General features: G+C 35.9%; 1 protein-coding gene across 1 annotated transcript in view; it reads right to left on the reverse strand.

The window, feature by feature from the left end:
• The window catches only part of Sec24CD (COPII coat complex component secretory 24CD), a 400,801-nt gene that overhangs the window by 197,794 nt on the left and 183,763 nt on the right, over nucleotides 1-19,244 (reverse strand). Inside the window, exon 9 of the mRNA XM_090409481.1 lies at nucleotides 5,542-5,666. Within this exon, the coding sequence (XP_090265607.1) occupies nucleotides 5,542-5,666 (125 nt within the window). The remainder of the gene's footprint in view (nucleotides 1-5,541; nucleotides 5,667-19,244) is intronic.

Below are 19,244 nucleotides of genomic sequence, written 5' to 3' on the forward strand. Positions count from 1 at the left end.
GTGTGGGCTGGGGCATTGTCGTGGTGCAGCAACCAATCTCTGCTACTCTACATTTCTGGCCTTTTTCATCGCACACTATCATGCAGTCTTCTCAAAACATTGAAATAAAAATGTTGGTTCACTGTCTGTCCAGGAGAAACAAATTCATCTGCAAATTTGTTAAAATTTGCGGACATGAACTTCATGACAAATTAGTCTCTTCAGAAACTTGCTCAATGGTCTTTCGATGATCTTCATTGATTGCCTGGCAAACCAGGCAATCAATGTAGTTTCAGCTGAAACTACTACGTTTCAGCTGCAGTTTTACCCAAAAGAAAACAAAATTTCATGCACACACTCTGTTCCTTGTGGTCAGCCATCACAAATTCACTAAATTTGCTTGTAACCACTAACAAAAAACCAGCCAGAACAACAAAACAGTTCACACAGGATGATGCCACTTGCCAGAATGGAGCAGGAAAACTGCACAGTCACGATGCCTAGCGGCGCATCCTCCGTAACTAGAAATTGTGAGCATATTAAATTAAAATTTTGGTTATTTTTAGGATACCCCCTTGTAATTTATCTTGCCAAAATGAAGCAATATTGACCTTTCTTTATCAATTAACTTAAGGATGTGAGAATTCTGAGAAAGAATAGTGAAGTGAACAGATGACATCAATGGCAGTATCATATTAAAAGTGAAGATATTAGGAAAAAATGTCATTGTTAGCATTTAGGAATATGTTAGCAAAGCTAATCTCAGATGGTATGATCACTTAAACAGAATGGGAGAGGAAAGATTAGCTAAACAAGTGTTCTTTTCTAGGATGGCAGGAAATCCCAGAGGAAGACCAACATATAGGTGGAATGATATAGTAAGAATTGCTTTAAACAATAAAAATCTCATCATCATCATTAATGTCCTGATATGTACCCCTAAGAGGTGTTCAGTTTACTATGACAGCACTATATGATTAAGTTTACATTATTATTAATCTCTTTTCAATAATTTTCCTCCAAATCAATCTATTACTTGTGAGTACTCCAATATTGTCATATCTAACATTTTGTGCTTCTGACCAAATCAATCCATTTGTCCTTTATCTTCCTCTGGGTCTCTTTCCTGTCATCTTGGCATCAAATCATATTTTACCTGTTTTGCTAACCTTTCTTTACCCATTCTATTTAAATGGCCATACCACCTTAGATTGGCTATGCTGACATAGTCTTGAATGTTACTAATGTCAAGTCCCTTTTTTTAGCATTTTCCTTTTTTAATATAATTCTGCCATTGATGTCATCAGTTCACTCCTTTAATTTTTCTCTGAACCCTCATATCTGTGGTCTTTGATCAAATGCTTTATTTCTAATCCAACTCTCAGATCCATAACTTAAAACTGGTTTGAACACTTTCTTGTATACAGCAAGTTTGGTGTTTTGGCTAATTTCTCTCTTATTCCAAATAAAATTATTTAGCTGACTACCCATCATACCAGCTTTGCTTATTTTGTCTATTTCTACATTTAACCTGCCATCTTCACTAAAAACTGTGGTTAATTAGCTGAAATATTTTACCTTAGCATCTCCATTCAGAATGCAATTTCATGGCTGATTTTCATGATAAATTTGTTACAGCTGTTATTGAATTTAGTTAGAAAATCCTGGAGACCTGCACTAGATGTGTTTAGGAGTACATCATCACCTGCAAAAAGCAAAGAGCTAATTTTGACATCTCCAATTCTAATATCAAGCTCGATGCTACTTTCTTACATAACGTGATCCAAATAGATCAGGCGTAGGCAACTTCATTCCATACGAGGGCCAATATATGATGAGTGGTAGCGTCACGGGCCACACACTTTTAGACAGAACACAAATAAAAATAAACTCTGCATTTTTTAAAGGCAATAGTTATATGTATTGAATTACTATATTTGTTAAATCATTTTACTACTGGGAGAACAATATAAAATACCTGACTGATTTAAATATAAGTTGTTAATTAAATTTAATTACATATTTCTGGACTTTTTTTTTATTATTTTTTTTAATATGTAACACAACTTAATGAGAACACTGTGTCAAAGTCAATTTTAAACGATGATGATGATGATATTCGCAACAAATCCTGAAGGTTGTTATCAGTCAGTCGGTTTCTTTGTGACGATTTAACTGCCCTCATAGTTGAGAAAGTGCATTCGCATATGTATGTGAATACACTTTATTGTATGTGTTTCTAAACATAGATGCAATTCTCAAGCTGAAATCACTTAATGCAGGATATTTTTCCCTTGGTACCAGTTTCCAAAAGTCAGTGACTATCTCCACCCCTGACTGGAAAAAGGGGTCACTTTGAAGGTCACACAACTCCAATTGAATAGTGTCATGCTGCTCTGAAATGTCACATTTCATTTGCTAAATAACGTCAGTTGTGGCTGCATGTCACTGAAGTCAGAAAATCACTTACTGAATTGCTCCAAAAGTTGGTCTAATATTGGCACAGAAAACTTGAAGTCAATGCCATGGCTCTCCCCCATCAACTGCAGGAAGGGAAATGTACCAAGATTCCTCTGACTAGGGTGAATTTAAAAACCTTCAGTCGACTTATGAACCCATCTAGGTGTCCAACTAAATCTGGGATTGTTTGGTTATGTCCCTGTGACTTCCAGTTGAGTTCATTCATAAGGTGTGTGATGTCTGTTAGAAAGGCGAGTAAGCTGTTAAAATGAGGATCACATAGTTTTGTGTTTAGTTCTTTGTTTGTCTTCTCGTGTTCCTCTAAAAACTGTTTTATTTCCTTTCTCAAAGCAAAAAACCATTTCAAACAGTTCCCTCTGCTTAGCCAACATACTTCTGTGTACAACACTAAATCGTCATATTCTGCTCCATTTCTGTTAAAAAAGAAAGAAACTTGCAGTATATCAAGGCCCAATTTTTGCCCTTAATTAGATTCACACACTTCATTACAGTTTTCATGACATCCTCTATCTCCAGAATTTTAGCACACAGAGTCTCCTGATGTATAATGCAGTGCAATACAGGACAATTGATTCCTGCCTTCTTTAGTTAGCCAACGAAGCCTGTTTGAGTACCACGTATTGATTTGCCGCCATCTGTTACAAGAGCTATGAGATTGTTGATGTCACAGTATCATTTACAACCTTCATAACTGCATCATAAATGTCTTGACCTTTGGCTGTGTTATGCAATGACTTTAATGCTAGTAGCTCTTAATTAATAACAAAGTCTTTGGAAACAGTTCCAATGAAAATTAGATGTTGAGCTATATCTCTTATGTCAGTTGATTCATCCAGAGCCGATGAGAAGTAAGCTGAATGAGAACAGTGTTCTCATTAAGTTGTGTTACATGTATAACTCTATTTAAATCAATCAAGTATTTTATATTATTCTCCCAGTAGTAAAATGATTTAACAAATACAGTATAGTAATTCAATATCTTAAAAAAATGCACAGTTTTTTTTTTAAGTTCTGTCTAAAAGTGTGTGGCCCATGACGCTACCACTCATCATATATTAGCCCTCGTAGAGAATGAAGTTGGCTACGCCTGATATAGATGAATAGGAGTGGAGATAATATGCATCCTTGTCTTATCCCTGATTTTACACCAAACCATCTTCCTGTATTTTCTTCAATTCTAACTACTGACTGACAACTGAAATATGGACTATTCATTGTCCTGTATAATGTTTCATTCACTCCATATAATTATAGTGTTTTGAAAACATTTTCACTGGGCACCTTCTCATATGCCTTTTCCAGATTTACAAAAAATAAGTACAGATGCTTAAGTAAAGACTGCTTCTTTAACTTCTTGTGTCCACCCTGGTATTCTTATTTTTATATCCTTGAAGACAACTTCACCATATACTTCTTCCTAGCTGAATGAATCAATGTCTTCTTCAGAGTTTGCCACTGAGACTCCAAGTTTGGTTCTTGTTTTCAATTTGTTTCATTTTTTACTTCAATAAGTGTGTATAGTTGAGTATACAATTTACTTGTAAAAGTTTCTCACAATTTTAATTATTTTTAAAACTTTCTTACATACTGTTCTTTTCAATGTGATTTTGCTTAGTACTGAGTAATAGTCACTTCCAATTTCAAATCCTCTGTCCACTCTTGTATCCTGAACAAGCATGAAGATATCGTTATCAATAATGACAAGGTGAATGAGGCTTTTCATGCACATCTTTATGTTGAAGCATGGTGTTAGTAATGATTAGTCTGAGCAGGTCCAGTAAATACTTACCATTATTATTAGCTCTGCTCTTTTCTTAATGTTCTTATATGCTTCGTGGGATTTATTTCCTACTCTGCTGTTCAGATCTCCAACAAGGGCCACTTTTTACATTTTCTTTATGTCAGTTGCCTGTTATAATAACTCAAAAAAATTCCTCCACTTCTTCCTAAGAAGAACCTTCTATGAAACCATAGAAAGTTCTTCTGTGGCAAATTGCCAGCCCATCCTCATTTGTTCAGTACCTAGTATATACCTACTAACAGCGCACACCATGTGAAAATGAGGATTGGACATTAGGTCAGAAGCCTCCAGTCAGTTCTCTGCATTCCTGAAAGGCGATGTGGAGTTCTCCTCCCAGTTATTTGGCTTTGGTCCCTAAGTGACCACAGATAGAAATATAATGTTGGAGTCTTGACAAATAAGATTAATTTGAAGGAAAATTGTTGATCAGAAGTTAGTAATGGTGTAACTTTTTCATGTAGTACTAACATAATATCATGTACATCCCCTGAGGGTACATATCAGAAATGATGATATTTATACCTGAAAGCAACATGCTTAATTTGCAAAATGATATGAATAATAATTGCTTTCTGGCTTGATGTCTTAAAATTGGTAGTTTAATTTGCATCTTAATCAGAGCATTTTAGTGGTAAAAACAAGAAACAAAATTATGTCTGCAGTATACAATTTAATACAGAGTTAATTTGTGGCATATGCAAAAATAATTTTAGGTCCAACTGATAATGAATGCTGTTGCTAAATAACAGTCCTGTTACAAAACCTCTATAATGATTGTCAGTGATCATTTCCTTAATGCTTTGCTTTAGTTTTGTTGTCAAAACAGGTATCCTTTAGTACATGTATTGGCAAGACAAAATCCTTTGGAATTTATTCCTCAAATAAATAAATGATTGGCTGATTTTAGTTAGAAAATTAGTTCTTCACCAGTTTAATGAGAAGCAGGAGTGATGAAACTTTTTTTCTTTCTTTCTTTCTTTTTTTTTTTTTTGGACATGTTAGAAATCATTCATCATTTTCCTGTCCTGGAAACAAAATTGTGCAACAAACCAATCTTTACTAATATAACAGCCGTCTATGCACTAAACTTGTTAATATGATTTTAGTAGAACATTAATGATGTTCTATAATAACAGAGAAAAAAGTAATTATGTATTTATAATTAGCATGCCAAAATACACAAAAATCGTTATAATTCATGCACAGGACAAAACATGTTGTATAGCGTAATGGTAATAATCACCTTAAAAAGGAAGTGGATGATCTCAAAAATAGTTTACCTTGGTAATGAAGAAAGGATGGATTTCATATTTGTACTCAACAAATTCACCACTCCATTTTTTATGCTATTATAAGAAACATCAATCATAAAGATAAAAGCAGGAGCATTTGGGAACTGGTTATTCTGCAAGACAAATTGTAACTCTCACACTGTAGAATATATATATATATATATATATTACAATATTAATTTTACCCTTAATGGAGTACAAGTTATAAAAACATGAAAAAAATGCATCTAGAATCAGAAGCAAGAATAGGATACAGGATAATTTTCAGAAAGTATTAATAAACAGCTTATAAGATATAATTATCAAGGGTTATCCATGGGTGGAGATATGTTGATGACATATTTATAACATGGAAGCACAGTGTGGAAGAGCTACATGATTTTCTAATGTCCATAAACTTGTTTCAATATAATTATCAATTTAATAGCATGTTAGAATTTTGCTGAGGTTGACACAGATGTGTGGATATGAGCATATATGCACTCTATAGGTACATAAAATTGGTCTCAAGAAAAAATAAATGAAGCCTATGGTTCTAAATCGCAACCACTACATGGACAAAGGCATTCTTAACCACTGGGATAAAGGTAAAAGGAGTTCTCACACGTGGCAATTCTAAACAGTGAAATGTGTTGAGACTGGGATAGTTCTTCTAGGCAGAAGCATAGTGATACAAAAGAATAGCACATTTATACTTTCTGTCTGTGAAATAGGATGGTTTTTCTCTCCAACAGACTATGATATTCATCCATGGCATGATTAGCAAGATGTGAGAAGCAGTGGTAGTGGCACTAGATATAATCTTATGTTCTGAACTCTTCATGCTGAATAGCCTGCCAGCTGGTCATGACAAGCAAGTTGTAACTTTGGGACACCTCTGAGAAATTGAAGCTGATCTTTCAATGAGAACAGATGTTTTTTTTTTCCTTCTTTTTCTTTTTTTTCTTTTTTTTTTTTTTTTAAATCTGGACTGAAATTGGAAACAATGATGTTTACTTTAGAACTTCAACTTTTTACCAAGACCTAGATGTTTATCATTCATGTCACTCTTTAATGATGCAATAAATCACATGGTATCCAGCCACTCAAGCAATTTACTATTCAGTTTGTTATATCACTTTGCAACTGATAAAGATAATGAAATAGCAATTAAGTCATCATCTGATGCCATGTGATTTAGTATACAGTAGTCCCTCTTATCAGTGGGGGATATGTTCCAAGACTTCCCATGGATACCTGAAACTGTGGATAGTACTGAATCCTATCTATGTGTGTGTGTGTGTGTATATATATATATATATATATATATATATATATACACACTATTTTTTTTCCTATACATACATACATACCTATGATAAAGTTTAATTTATAAATTAGGCACAGTAAGATGTTAACAACAATAACTGTTAATAAAATAGAACAATTATAACAACATACTGTAATAAAAGTTATCTGAATGTGAATGGAATCTTAGCAATCTCAGCATCCATTTTTTATTATTATTATTTAATGACATCGAGAATTTGCAGCTTTTTCACTTAAAAGAAAGCACTTTATGGCTTCTCTTTGGCATAATCGAATTACCAACATCACTGCTCTTGCGCTTTGGGACCATTATTAAGTAAAATAAGGGTTACTTCAACATAAGCACTGTGATATGTGACAGTCGATCTGATAACTATGCAGAACAGCATGCAATTTAAAACTTATGAATTGTCTATTACTAAAAGAAAGAGCCATATGACTTCATTTAGGCTATATAAAATTAAATAGGCAAAGTGGATATTAGATCCAACATTATTTCAAAGCCGAATATTTGTAGAAAGTATGAAAGTTGACCTGATAGTTCATGAATATACAAGGGTGGTCTGAAAAGTTCTCAGCCTAACAATGTAAAAGCGAATTTATAATTTCAAAATTATTTTTATTTTTCAACATAATCTCCCTTAAGACTAATACATTTATTCCAGCGATGCACCAGCATCATTATCCCGTCCCCGTAGTGGTTCTCAGTAAGATCTGAGAAATACCCCTCTACAGCTATAATCACTTCTTGATTCGAAGAAAAATGTTGACCAGCGAGGAAGAGTTTTAGCTTTGGGAAGAGATAATAGTCAGAGAGAGCCAAATCTGGAGAACAGGGTGGATGTTCCAACAATTCATAGTGCAGATCCCTTAATTTTCCCATTGCCAAAACACCTTTGTGGGCAGGTGCATTGTCCTGATGAAAGATGATTTTTCTTCTGCAAACTGGATCTTTTCTCATGAATTTTTTTGTCTAGTCTGGTTAAAAGATCGGAATGATATTCCCCAGTTATTGTTTTACCCTTTTCAACATAATTAATAAACAAAATGTCTTTAGCATCCCAAAACACCGATGCCATGACCTTTCCTGCTGATGGAACCGACTTTGTCTTCTTTGGCGCTGAAAAACCAGCTTCTGTCCACTGTTTTGACTGCTGTTTGGATTCTGGTGTGTAATGGTAAATCCAAGTCTCATCCATAGTAATAAATTGACCCACAAATTTAGTTTTATTCTTGCTAAAATGTTCCAAGCTCTGTTCAGAGATTTTCATGCAAGTGTGTTTTTGATCTGCTGTGAGAAAGTGTGGCATCCATCTTGCGCAAAGCTTTTTCATTTGCAATTCTTCGTGCAAAATATATCCTATGCATTCCTTTGAAATGCCTATAGTCTCAGCAATTTCATGCGCTTTGACTCGCCAGTCATCAAATACAATACATGCACTTGATCAATGATTTCTGGTGTTGTTACACTCTTTGGACGTCCTTCACATGGATCATCTTCAAGGCTGGCTGATACGGCCAGTTTAAACTCGGCAGCCCATTTCTTAATTGTCAAAAACAAAGGAGAAGAGTGCCCACAAACTTTTATGAACTTGGAATGAATTTCTTTTGGTGTTAAACTTTGTTTTACAGAGAATTTTATAACCGTACGATACTCAATTTTATCCATTTCAAGGGATACACACAACACTTTTGCTTCAGACAGCTGTATAAAAAAAACTACTTGATAGAATGACTTGTAATTTCACATGGATGCTTATGACAGATCGACCAACTTAGGGGAACAAAAAATCTTGCCAGTAGTGTTGCCATCTATGGACGAGGCCGAGAACATTTCAGACCACCCTCGTACAATCCTTGGCATCCTGAGTTGCCTTAGCTATTTAAGCAGTACAAGCTAAGGCAACTTGGGGATGCCAAGGATTGTATTCATGTCTTGTAAGCTCTCAGGGCAACTCACAAGACTTTCCTATTTTCTACATACATTCAGCTTTGAAATGTTGGATCTAATATCCACTTTGCCAATGTAATTATAAATTGTTTATTTCTGGAATTTTCCATTTAATATTTTTAGACTGGATAGCTGAAACTGCAGATAGCGAACCCACAGATAAGGGGGCACTATGGTATAAACTCTCATTTACTGTTTATTTTTTTTAATATCACTTTCTTTCCACACACACAATACCACAAGGAGTGGGGCTGGGATCAAGAGCAAAGCAGGGCTATTGATATTCTCCATGAACTAGAGGTTAAATTCCCTGGAGAATACTTAATGAGAAAAGCTGTTCTACAGAACTGAGGTAAATGTAAGAAAGGACAAGTGAGATTAGTAGGTTTGCAAGTCAATAGTTCAGTTATAAAAGGATGATGGGCAGCTGTTACATGCATTTCAGTAGATTTGGTAGAAATGGGGAAGGGGCATAATGGATGATATGTTAGCAGCCATGGAAATATCAGCAGAAGAGACAATACAGAAACCAACTGTTTATGAGACAGTGGCTCAAAAGAGTCTGCAAGATAGGGGAGGTCAGTCAACTGAACTGTTTTCTTTTGAAAAGCATAAAGAATTCTTACAAAAGTCTCAGGCACACCACCACTAAATGTGAGAGCAGTATTTTAAGGTTAGGCAGAATTGCAATTTGTACACAGTAACTAAACAGATGAAAAGCAGCATCTCGAGCAAAAGATGTATGCTACAGTATATTTTATTGGTATAAATTTTTGTCCTAGTATAAAGGGCATCTTCAATACAACTCAAATTAAACAAGATGAACAGATACTGGTAGATTCAACAATGAAATGTATTAATTACACATACATGATATAGAGTGTTATGGTCTAATTACATTAACGTTCTAGTAAAAATAACTTTAACAAGAGATTTAAAAAGTAATTAATTAAAATAACTTAAAAATTAAATTAAATTAATTTTGGAACTTGTGAAAAAGAACTATTTCCCACAAGACGGATAAGTTTAGTCCTTTGTTTCTATTTAGTTTCAGTCAATGTAACAAGGTCTCAACTTTCTTTGTCTAAACATTTTAAGAGATTATTACTTTCATGTAGAACCTTAATTTTCTTCCAAAGGATACAGTGTCTGGGGGTAATAGTGTGTTCTGCAGGTCCCAACTGTTCTAACTCATGGAACATAATGTTTTAAATTATCATCATGATGCACAGTTATCTAATCTACCTGTTTGGCCAAAATATGATAATCCACTCAGCAAAGAATTGGACACACTCCAGGGTGGGCTAAAGGCAAAAGTTTACTTTAACTAAAAATAAAATAAGTCAGCTAATGACTTTTATTAAGTGATTATTATGGGGCTATTTTAGTCCTATTACCCATACACAGTACTAATGTACTATAGGTTGATCAACCAACCTCTCGTGTATGGGTTCAACATAAAAAAAAAATAAAATAAAAAAATAAAAGTATTTTTGGGACCTAGTGCAAAGGATATAAATGCCACTTCGAATGAGCTACACGGGTCTTAACTTCTTAACTTTAGCCAAATTCAGAACTCTACATTTCTAAACATATCTTATTGACAGAGCAGCAGAAAGACACCCTGAAGCCCAACAAAGTAGTTTGGCTACACCTTCAGTATAGGAAATGGCGACACGACAGAGTGCATTTGAATCGTTATCACAATAAGAGGCCGATGACAGGGGAAACTCTATAATTATTAATTATCTTGATATATGATTTGGTAAGAAAGGTGGATGGACTTGATGCTTGATGTAAAAGAGTGTGTGCGCTTGATGTACAAGAGTACAAGTGTGTGTGTGTACTTGATGTACAAGAGTCTTAATGGTGCCAGATTTTTGAAAAGTTAAAAAATGAAAAATGAAGGCTACTATCCAGTTGATGAAGTAACAGGAGATCCGAAAAGGCAATCTGAGTTTTCTCTTCTAACTCAAGAGTGAACTGGATATGATGGTGAAAAGTGTTAATCTTACTGATTAACTCTTGCAGATCTGTACAGGACCCATTCCAAACTGCAAAAACATCATTAACATGCACATCATTAACATAGATTCATTCGAGGTTATGTTGTAAGTGGTCGTGTAATTTAGTGCTCATGTAAAATTAATGATTCTTTTTTTATCTGTTTTATTGCAGTGTTTCCTTAGAAAATTAGTGTACATTTTCAGATTTTTAGAGCATTTAGTATCTTTATAACATTTTTATTGTGGTATTGTCAGCATGGCACCAACGTGATGAACAATGGTGGCACAGACCATGCAGTCTGGTGATTTCAATTTACGGAATTTTATTCAGTGTAGTATGTGTGAAATGTATTCGTGAAGGAAATTAAACAATATGTGTAAGGAAACTGAAACTGGAAAGAAAGTATGTATTAAGCATTTCAAAAGCGAGTGTCTGTTAGGTGACGAGAATGCAACAAATACTGACAGTAAGATGGAAAATGATGTTATTAATGCCGAAGGTGTGGCTGTTGAAATAGAGGAGTACAAAATGGATATTAATAAAGAAATAGCATGCTTAAATGTTATTGCAGAAGCAGCAAGAGTTAAGCAGGGCTGATAAAAAAATCCGAAGGAATAATAAAGACCAACTAAACAAACAAAAACAAATTAAGGAGAAAATTATGTATGGAGACTCAATGATCATGGGAGTACTTAACTAAAGTGTGAAAAAATCATGTTTCCAAGGTACAAAAATTCACAATATTAGCCACAGCATCCATATGCAAAAAGGCAAGTCAAAAGAAATGATTGTCTAGGTTGGCACAGATGGTTTGAGAGGTGAGAAGTATTCTATGAGGGAGGATGTAAAGGAGTTATTAGAAGAGGCCAAACTGAAGAGCAAGAAGGTAAATATTGTAAGTCTCCTACCATGATATGATAGAGGCAAACTGTGGAGGACATTGATAGTCAGCAAGTCTATACATGGACTATGCAAAAGGAATGATGTAGAATTTATGGATCTGTGGTCTCTGACAGTCCATCACATCATATGATGAAGAGAAAGATTTGTACAATGCTGGTGGACAGCATCTAAATGCTTTGGTGTTAGGTGTCTGGAGAAAGAGCTTTGTTCACAGAACATGCTGAAGTGCAAATTCAGGGAAACTTAAGCAATTGGGGTGGAAGCAAGTGAGTTTGTATGGAGGCACCCACAAAAAGAGTGACTGTGAGAATGACCAAGTTAGAAATCTAGTTTGCCAAGCAAAAATACTGAATAGGGTAGTCAGCTCAGAAAGTAAAGGTGGGTGGGGGACTAAAGGGAAGCTGCAGTTTCTATGTACTGATGCCAGAACAAGATGGAGAGGTTTTTGGCATAGTTAACCTTGCCAAAAGGTATAGGCATTAGTGAGACTATGCTAAGAGCAGATGATGTAGTTACAGGGATTGAATGTGAAGAGTTTAGTATTTTCAGGGAAGATAGGATGGGGAGAGGACTACTGCTGATAATAGCAGATGAATTGCAGCCAAAATGAATATGAGAAAGGAAGGATTGACTGTTCATTTGAAGCAATCTGGTGCGAGATTAAGGCCAGTAAAACAAAATATACAGTTCGAGTTCCATAGATGATCTGGAAGACATGCACTGCCAAATTACCACAATGAGTACAGGTCGAGTGATTATTATAGGGAACTTCAATTATGGAGATATAAACTGGAAGAAAGAACGATCACATGGCAGGAAGGAAATAGAATTCATACACATGCTAAGAGATAATTACTTAAGGCCACATGTGATGGATGGGACTAGGGGCGGGAGAGTACTGGACCTGGTCATAGGATCAGAAGAGCTATTTATAACCAAGATGACAATATTACCTCCAATTGTTGAAAGTGACAATGCGGTCTTGACATAGGAGACTGTTAAACATCAGAAATATTCTATCAAGAAGGGGTATTTGTGGACCTACAAGGCATATGATTATGCATTCTTAGGAAGAATGCTTATATCTGTACCATAGCATAAAACACAGCAGGGTAAGAATGTTAGTTGTGCATGGGATATAGTTAAGTGTCATCTTGAGCATAGGTGGCCAACGGCAGGCACATGGGCTGCATGCAGTCCGTAAGGTGATTTTGTGCGGCCCATGGCAGGATAAAATGTATATTAAATTATATATATTATCAATTTATCTATTAGTTTCGACTGCAGATTTTCTGATTGATATACTAGTTACATTCATTATTTCTGATGATGGAAACAATTTATATTCTCAACACCAAATCAAAATTCTTAAAAAGATTACTCAATTTATACTACTGCTTCTCTGCATAAGTTGTAGTAGTGGGAGTGGTAGATTTCTATGCACTCCAGAGTAACGCATCATTAAAAGTCACTTGCTCTGCTATGGTTACAGTGATCAGTTTCAGAGACTCAGTTCCACGGTTAAGTGTTATTGTTGCAGTTTGTGTCCCCTGGTCAGTTACATCAGCCTTTGTGTACTACGAGTAAAAAACGTAAGATCTGTGAAGAAAACAGGTCATTTCTGCTGTTTTTTTTTCTGTTTATAAACAGAAATTAAAAACAATAACAACAAACCACAGTTCCTTGTGTGTTTGCAAGTATTGTCTGGGCACAAGGAATATAACCTCAAACGCCACTACATACAATGCTATGCCACTAAATACCAAGAATACGTTGGACAAGTACATACTAATATTGTACGTAATTTGAAGAGAAAGGTTAGTGCTCAGAAATCTATTTTTACTAAATCAACATCAATACAAAAAGCTCACTCTTGACATCGTTTGCTGTAAGCGCAGAGATAGCAAAAAAAAAAAAAAAAATCATTATCTGATGGTGAATTTGTAAAACACTGTTCTGTGAAAATGACTCATGCATTTGGTGAAGATAAAATCGAAACTGTGTTCGAAAGCGTCCCACTATCAAAACAAACTGTAACAAAAAGAGTCGAGGAAATAGGTTCTCACATAATAAATAAACTAAAAAGTGTTATTACCGATTCAGCTTACTTCTCATTGGCTCTGGATGAATCAACTGACATAAGAGATATAGCTCAACATCTAATTTTCATCGGAATTGTTTCCAAAGACTTTGTTATTAATGAAGAGCTACTAGTATTAAAGTTTCCATAACACAGCCAAAGGTCAAGACATTTATGATGCAGTTATGAAGGTTGTAAATGGTACTGTGACATCAACAATCTCATAGCTCTTGTGAAAGATGGCGGCAAATCAATACGTGGTACTCAAACAGGCTTTGTTGGCTTACTAAGGAAGGCAGGAATCAATTGCCCTGTATTGCACTGCATTATACATCAGGAGACTCTGTGTGCTAAAATTCTGGAGATAGAGGATGTTATGAAAACTGTAAAGAAGTGTGTGAATCTAATTAAAGGCGGAAATCGGGCCTTAACGCACCACAAGTTTCTTTCTTTTCTAACAGAAATGGAGGCAGAATATGAGGATTTAGTGTTGTACATAGAAGTACATTGACTAAGCAGAGGGAACTGTTTGAAATGGTTTTTTGCTTTGAGAAAGGAAATAAAACAGTTTTTAGAGGAACACGAGAAGACAAAGAACTAAACACAAAACTATGTGATCCTCATTTTAACAGCTTGCTCGCCTTTCTAACAGACATCACACACCTTATGAATGAACTGAACTGGAAGTTACAGGGACATAACCAAACAATCTCAGATTTAGTTGGACACCTAGATGGGTTCATAAGTTGAGTGAAGGTTTTTAAATTCACCCTAGTGAGAGGAAATTTGGTACATTTCCCCTCCTGCAGGGAGTTGATGGAGGAGAGCTATGACATTGACTTCAAGTTTTCTGTGCTAATGTTAGACCAACTTTTGGAGCAATTCAGTAAATGATTTTCTGAGTTCAGTGACATGTGGCCACAACTGGCATTATTTAACAACCCAATGAAATGTGACATTTCAGAGCAGCATGACACTATTCAATTAGAGTTGTGTGACCTTCAAAGTGACCCTTTTTCCAGTCAAGGGTGGAGATAGGCATTGACTTTTGGAAACTGGTACCAAGGGAAAAATATTCTGCATTGAGTGATTTCAAGGTGAGAATTGCATCTATGTTTGGAAGCACATACACGTGAACAACCCAATGAAACGCGACATTTCAGAGCAGCATGACACTATTCAATTGGAGTTGTATGACCTTCAAAGTGACCCTTTTTCCAGTCAAGGATGGAGATAGGCATTGACTGTCTCCACCTTTAGTGATTTCTACTTGAGAATTGCATCTATGTTTGGAAACAAACACATATCTAAATGCACTTTCTCAACTATGAGGGCGGTTAAACGTCACAAAGAAGTCGACTAACTGATGACCACCTTCAGGATTTGTTATGAATGTCGTCGTCGTCATCGTTGAAAATCGAATTTGTTGAACTTTTTGCCACACATGAATGCCCACAGTGTTCTCATTAAGTTGTGTTAATGAGAAAAAAACCAGAAACATGTAATTAAATTAAATTTAACAACATTTAAATCAATCAAGTATTTTATATTGTTCTCCCAGTAGTAAAATGATTTAACAAATATAGTAATTCAATACATATAACTATTGCCTTGAAAAAAATGCAGAGTTTATTTAAATAAGCTAATAAGCTTCATTTCAGCGATATAAACATTATTTAAATTAAGGGGATATTAAATCCCACATTGTTTTAAAACCGAATAAGAAACTCAAAGATTGGAAATCAGACATTCCGTGTATAGAGGCTTTAGTGCTGTGAAGACATAATGTTGGAGGTTTAATGGATTTTTTACAACACTCAGAAAGGATTAAAAAGAATTTAATACTTCCTATATTTCGTCCTGGTCACTAGGACATCTACGGGGATTACAAAAATAACTAATGTAACATAACACAAATATCATACAATACTAAGACTAACCACATGGGTGACACTAAAGTCCTATCTAGGTGGAGCGCCCTCTAAGGGCAGTTGTAGATGGCCTGGAATATAAAGTAGGATCTTTGGTGATGAGTGTTTCCCAAATTTTTGGAAGCTTAATGCAACTGTATTTATTAAGATTTGGTTGATTTCTAAGAGCTGCTGCTGCTTCTAAGAATAGTCTCTCTTTCTTGAATTTGCTGTGATGGAGCATGGTGGTTTTCTTCCATGATACTCTGTGGGTGGTGTCCAAGACATGGTCAGCCAAGCCTGAATGACCATAGTTGTGTTTACAGATGTAAGACTTGTGTTCCTCTAGGCAGATGGATGCTGATCTGCCTGTCTGTCCAAAAATCCACAAACCCAATTCCCCACTCAGACCTATAGTAGATGCCACCAATGCACCTTGCTACAGACTGTCTAAACAGCTGGCCAACTCTCTGACCCCCCTCACTGGAAGGTCCACTTCCTATATAAAAAACTCGACCCACTTTAAGCCCTCATAGAAAATTTAACCTTGAATAAAGCAGACCTATTGGTAAGCTTTGATATCTCCTCTTTGTTTACTAATATTCCCTTAACTGACACCTTATCTCTCTTACAAAAAGTTTTCCCTTCTGACATCTTAGATCTCTTTTCCTTTGCCATTAACTCTGGGTATTTTTCTTGGAAGAACAAAATCTACAAGCAGATAGAGGGAACTGCCATGGATTCCCCCCTCTCTCCCCCTTGCTAATTTCTATATGGAAGATTTTGAAAAACGAGCCATAGACTCAACCCCACTCAAACCTTCTATCTGGCTAAGATATGTAGATGATGAGTTCTCTATTTGGCCTCATGGCCCAGACACATTAGACTCCTTCCTCAGTCATCTCAATAGCCTACATCCAAGAATCCGGTTTACTATGGAAAAGGAAAAGAACAATTGTTTACCCTTCCTAGACACCTTAGTCACATGCCTGCCTAATGATACACTTGCCTTCACTGTATACAGAAAACCCACACACACACAGGCTGATACATTCACAAACTCTCACACCACCACCCCTCTCAACAACATGGCATTATTAAAACTCTTACCAAGAGAGGCCCACAATCTTTGTTCCGGTGAAACCGCCCTCACTACTGAGCTTAACTACATACACAACACTTTCCTCTCCAATGGCTACAGCGATCACAGTATCAGAAAAATAATTAGTTCCTCTCCCATTCCTGGTCCTTCTCGTCAACAAAAATTTAAAAATGCCATCACCATACCCTGCATCCGTGGCACATCCGAAAAAATAGCCAAGATTCTAAAAAAGTACAACCTACACACAGCATATAAACCCCACCACAAACTTGCTACCCTTATGCATTCTACAAAAGATCAGCTCCCTCCTCTCTCTCTGCCTGGAGTTTACAAAGTACCCTGTTCCTGTAAGCTGGCGTACTTTGGATAGACAGGCAGATCAGCATCCATCCGCCTAGAGGAACACAAGTCTTACATCTGTAAACACAACTATGGTCATTCAAGCTTGGCTGACCATGTCTTGGACACCACCCACAGAGTATCATGGAAGAAAGCCACCATGCTCCATCACAGCAAATTCAAGAAAGAGAGACTATTCTTAGAAGCAGCAGCAGCTCTCAGAAATCAACCAAATCTTAATAAATACGGTTGCATTAAGCTAAATTTGGGAAACACTCATCACCAGAGATCCTACTTTATATTCCAGGCCACTTACAACCGCCCTTAGACGGCACTCCACCTAGATAGGACTTTAGTGTTACCCACATGGTTGGGCTTAGTATTGTATGATATTTGTGTTATGTTACATTAGTTATTTTTGTAATCCCCGTAGATGTCCTAGTGACTAGGACGAAATATAGGAAGTATTAAATTCTTTTTAATCCTTTCTGAGTGTTGTAAAAAATCCATTAAACCTCCAACATTATGGAAATCAGAGTTTCTTGCCGAATATAGTAAACTACAAAGTATCGGCGACCACTAGTGTGAGCTAATGCAGGTGACCCTAGTACATAGTACAATACCGGACAACTCGTAGCAAAGGTGGTGAAGTTCTGATCGCTATTCTTAGGTATTTCCCATAATGTAAAAACACATTTCCTAGGAAATGTATGCTGTTATTACATTATGGTGGAAGGTCACTACCCAGACCGGTTTCAGCCTTTTTTGAGGCTTCATCAGTGAATAGCTAGACCAATTTATACCAAAGTGTATAGCGAAAAGAACTTATATACTCTGCTATACGAGTTTCCAAACAGGTGCAACCATTAAGTTACCTAAATATAAAGAGCTAATAAGCTTCATTTCAGCGATATAAACATTATTTAAATTAAGGGGATATTAAATCCCACATTGTTTTAAAACCGAATAAGAAACTCAAAGATTGGAAATCAGAGAGTTTCTTGCCGAATATAATAAACTATAAAGTATCGGCGCCACTAGCGTGAGCTAATGCAAGTGACCCTAGTACGTAGTACAATACTGGACAACTCGTAGTAAAGGTGGTGAAGTTCTGAACTTCACCACCTTTGCTACGAGAAAGGCAAAATCAGATAAAAATTAAAAGCATAATCCAAAGGAAATCCCAAAAAATTCTTTTGTTATGTGGCAAGTAAGAGGAAGAATGACTATGGAAGATTAACCTTAATGAGTGATGATGGCCACAAGGAGACAGAAGCGGATAAAATAGTTGAGTTACTGAGTGACTTTCCAAAAGTATATCATCCTAGTAAGGTTGCTGCTTTAACTCATGTTATCATTATCACGAACTATGAGCTCGCTGCCTGTTAGTATCCGATGTCTCCTTGACTATCTTCTTCTACCTTTCTTTGTCCTTTGCTTTAAGCTATGTGACAGACACTAACGAGGGAACAGAGAGAGATGAATTGGAAGTTCTTAGAATATTGCAGAATCTCAATGTAAACACAGTGTGGAATTAGATGGGATATCAGCTAGGGTTTGGGGAGAATGTGCAAGGGAATTGGCAATACATTTGACTAGGCTCTTTAATTTATCTCAGATTTAATTTATGCAAAATAATTCCTTTGCATAAGGGAGATTCTAAGACTGCAGTAGCAAATTATAGACCAATCAGTATCTCAGGCATAGTGGTAAAAGTATTAGCAAAATTGGTAAAAAAAGAGAATTCAAGAATGGGTAGATAAAAATATGATACCATATGAGGGTCAACATGGCTTTGTAAAGAGTTGGTCATGCCTTAGTAATTTACTAACTTTTTATAATTGTGTAACAGCAGAGTTGGATAAAGGAAATGGCTACAAGATGACTTTGCAAAGGTATTTGACACAATACCAGATGGAACTCTGTTATGCAATTAAAACAAATGGGGATGGATATGACACTGCTTAAGTGGATAACAGGGTGGCTGCTGGACAGATATCGAAAAGTGGTATGTGGAGGGGCAGAATCAAGGCGAAAACAGGTGACTACTGGTGTGCCACAAGGTTCAGTGCTGGGACCATTGCTCTTTAA

The sequence above is a fragment of the Typopeltis vanoorti genome, chromosome 19, assembly GCF_054136105.1.
Source record: "Typopeltis vanoorti isolate ZY-2024b chromosome 19, IOZ_Tvanoo_1.0, whole genome shotgun sequence".
In the NCBI taxonomy this organism is placed as follows: Eukaryota; Metazoa; Arthropoda; class Arachnida; order Uropygi; family Thelyphonidae; genus Typopeltis; species Typopeltis vanoorti.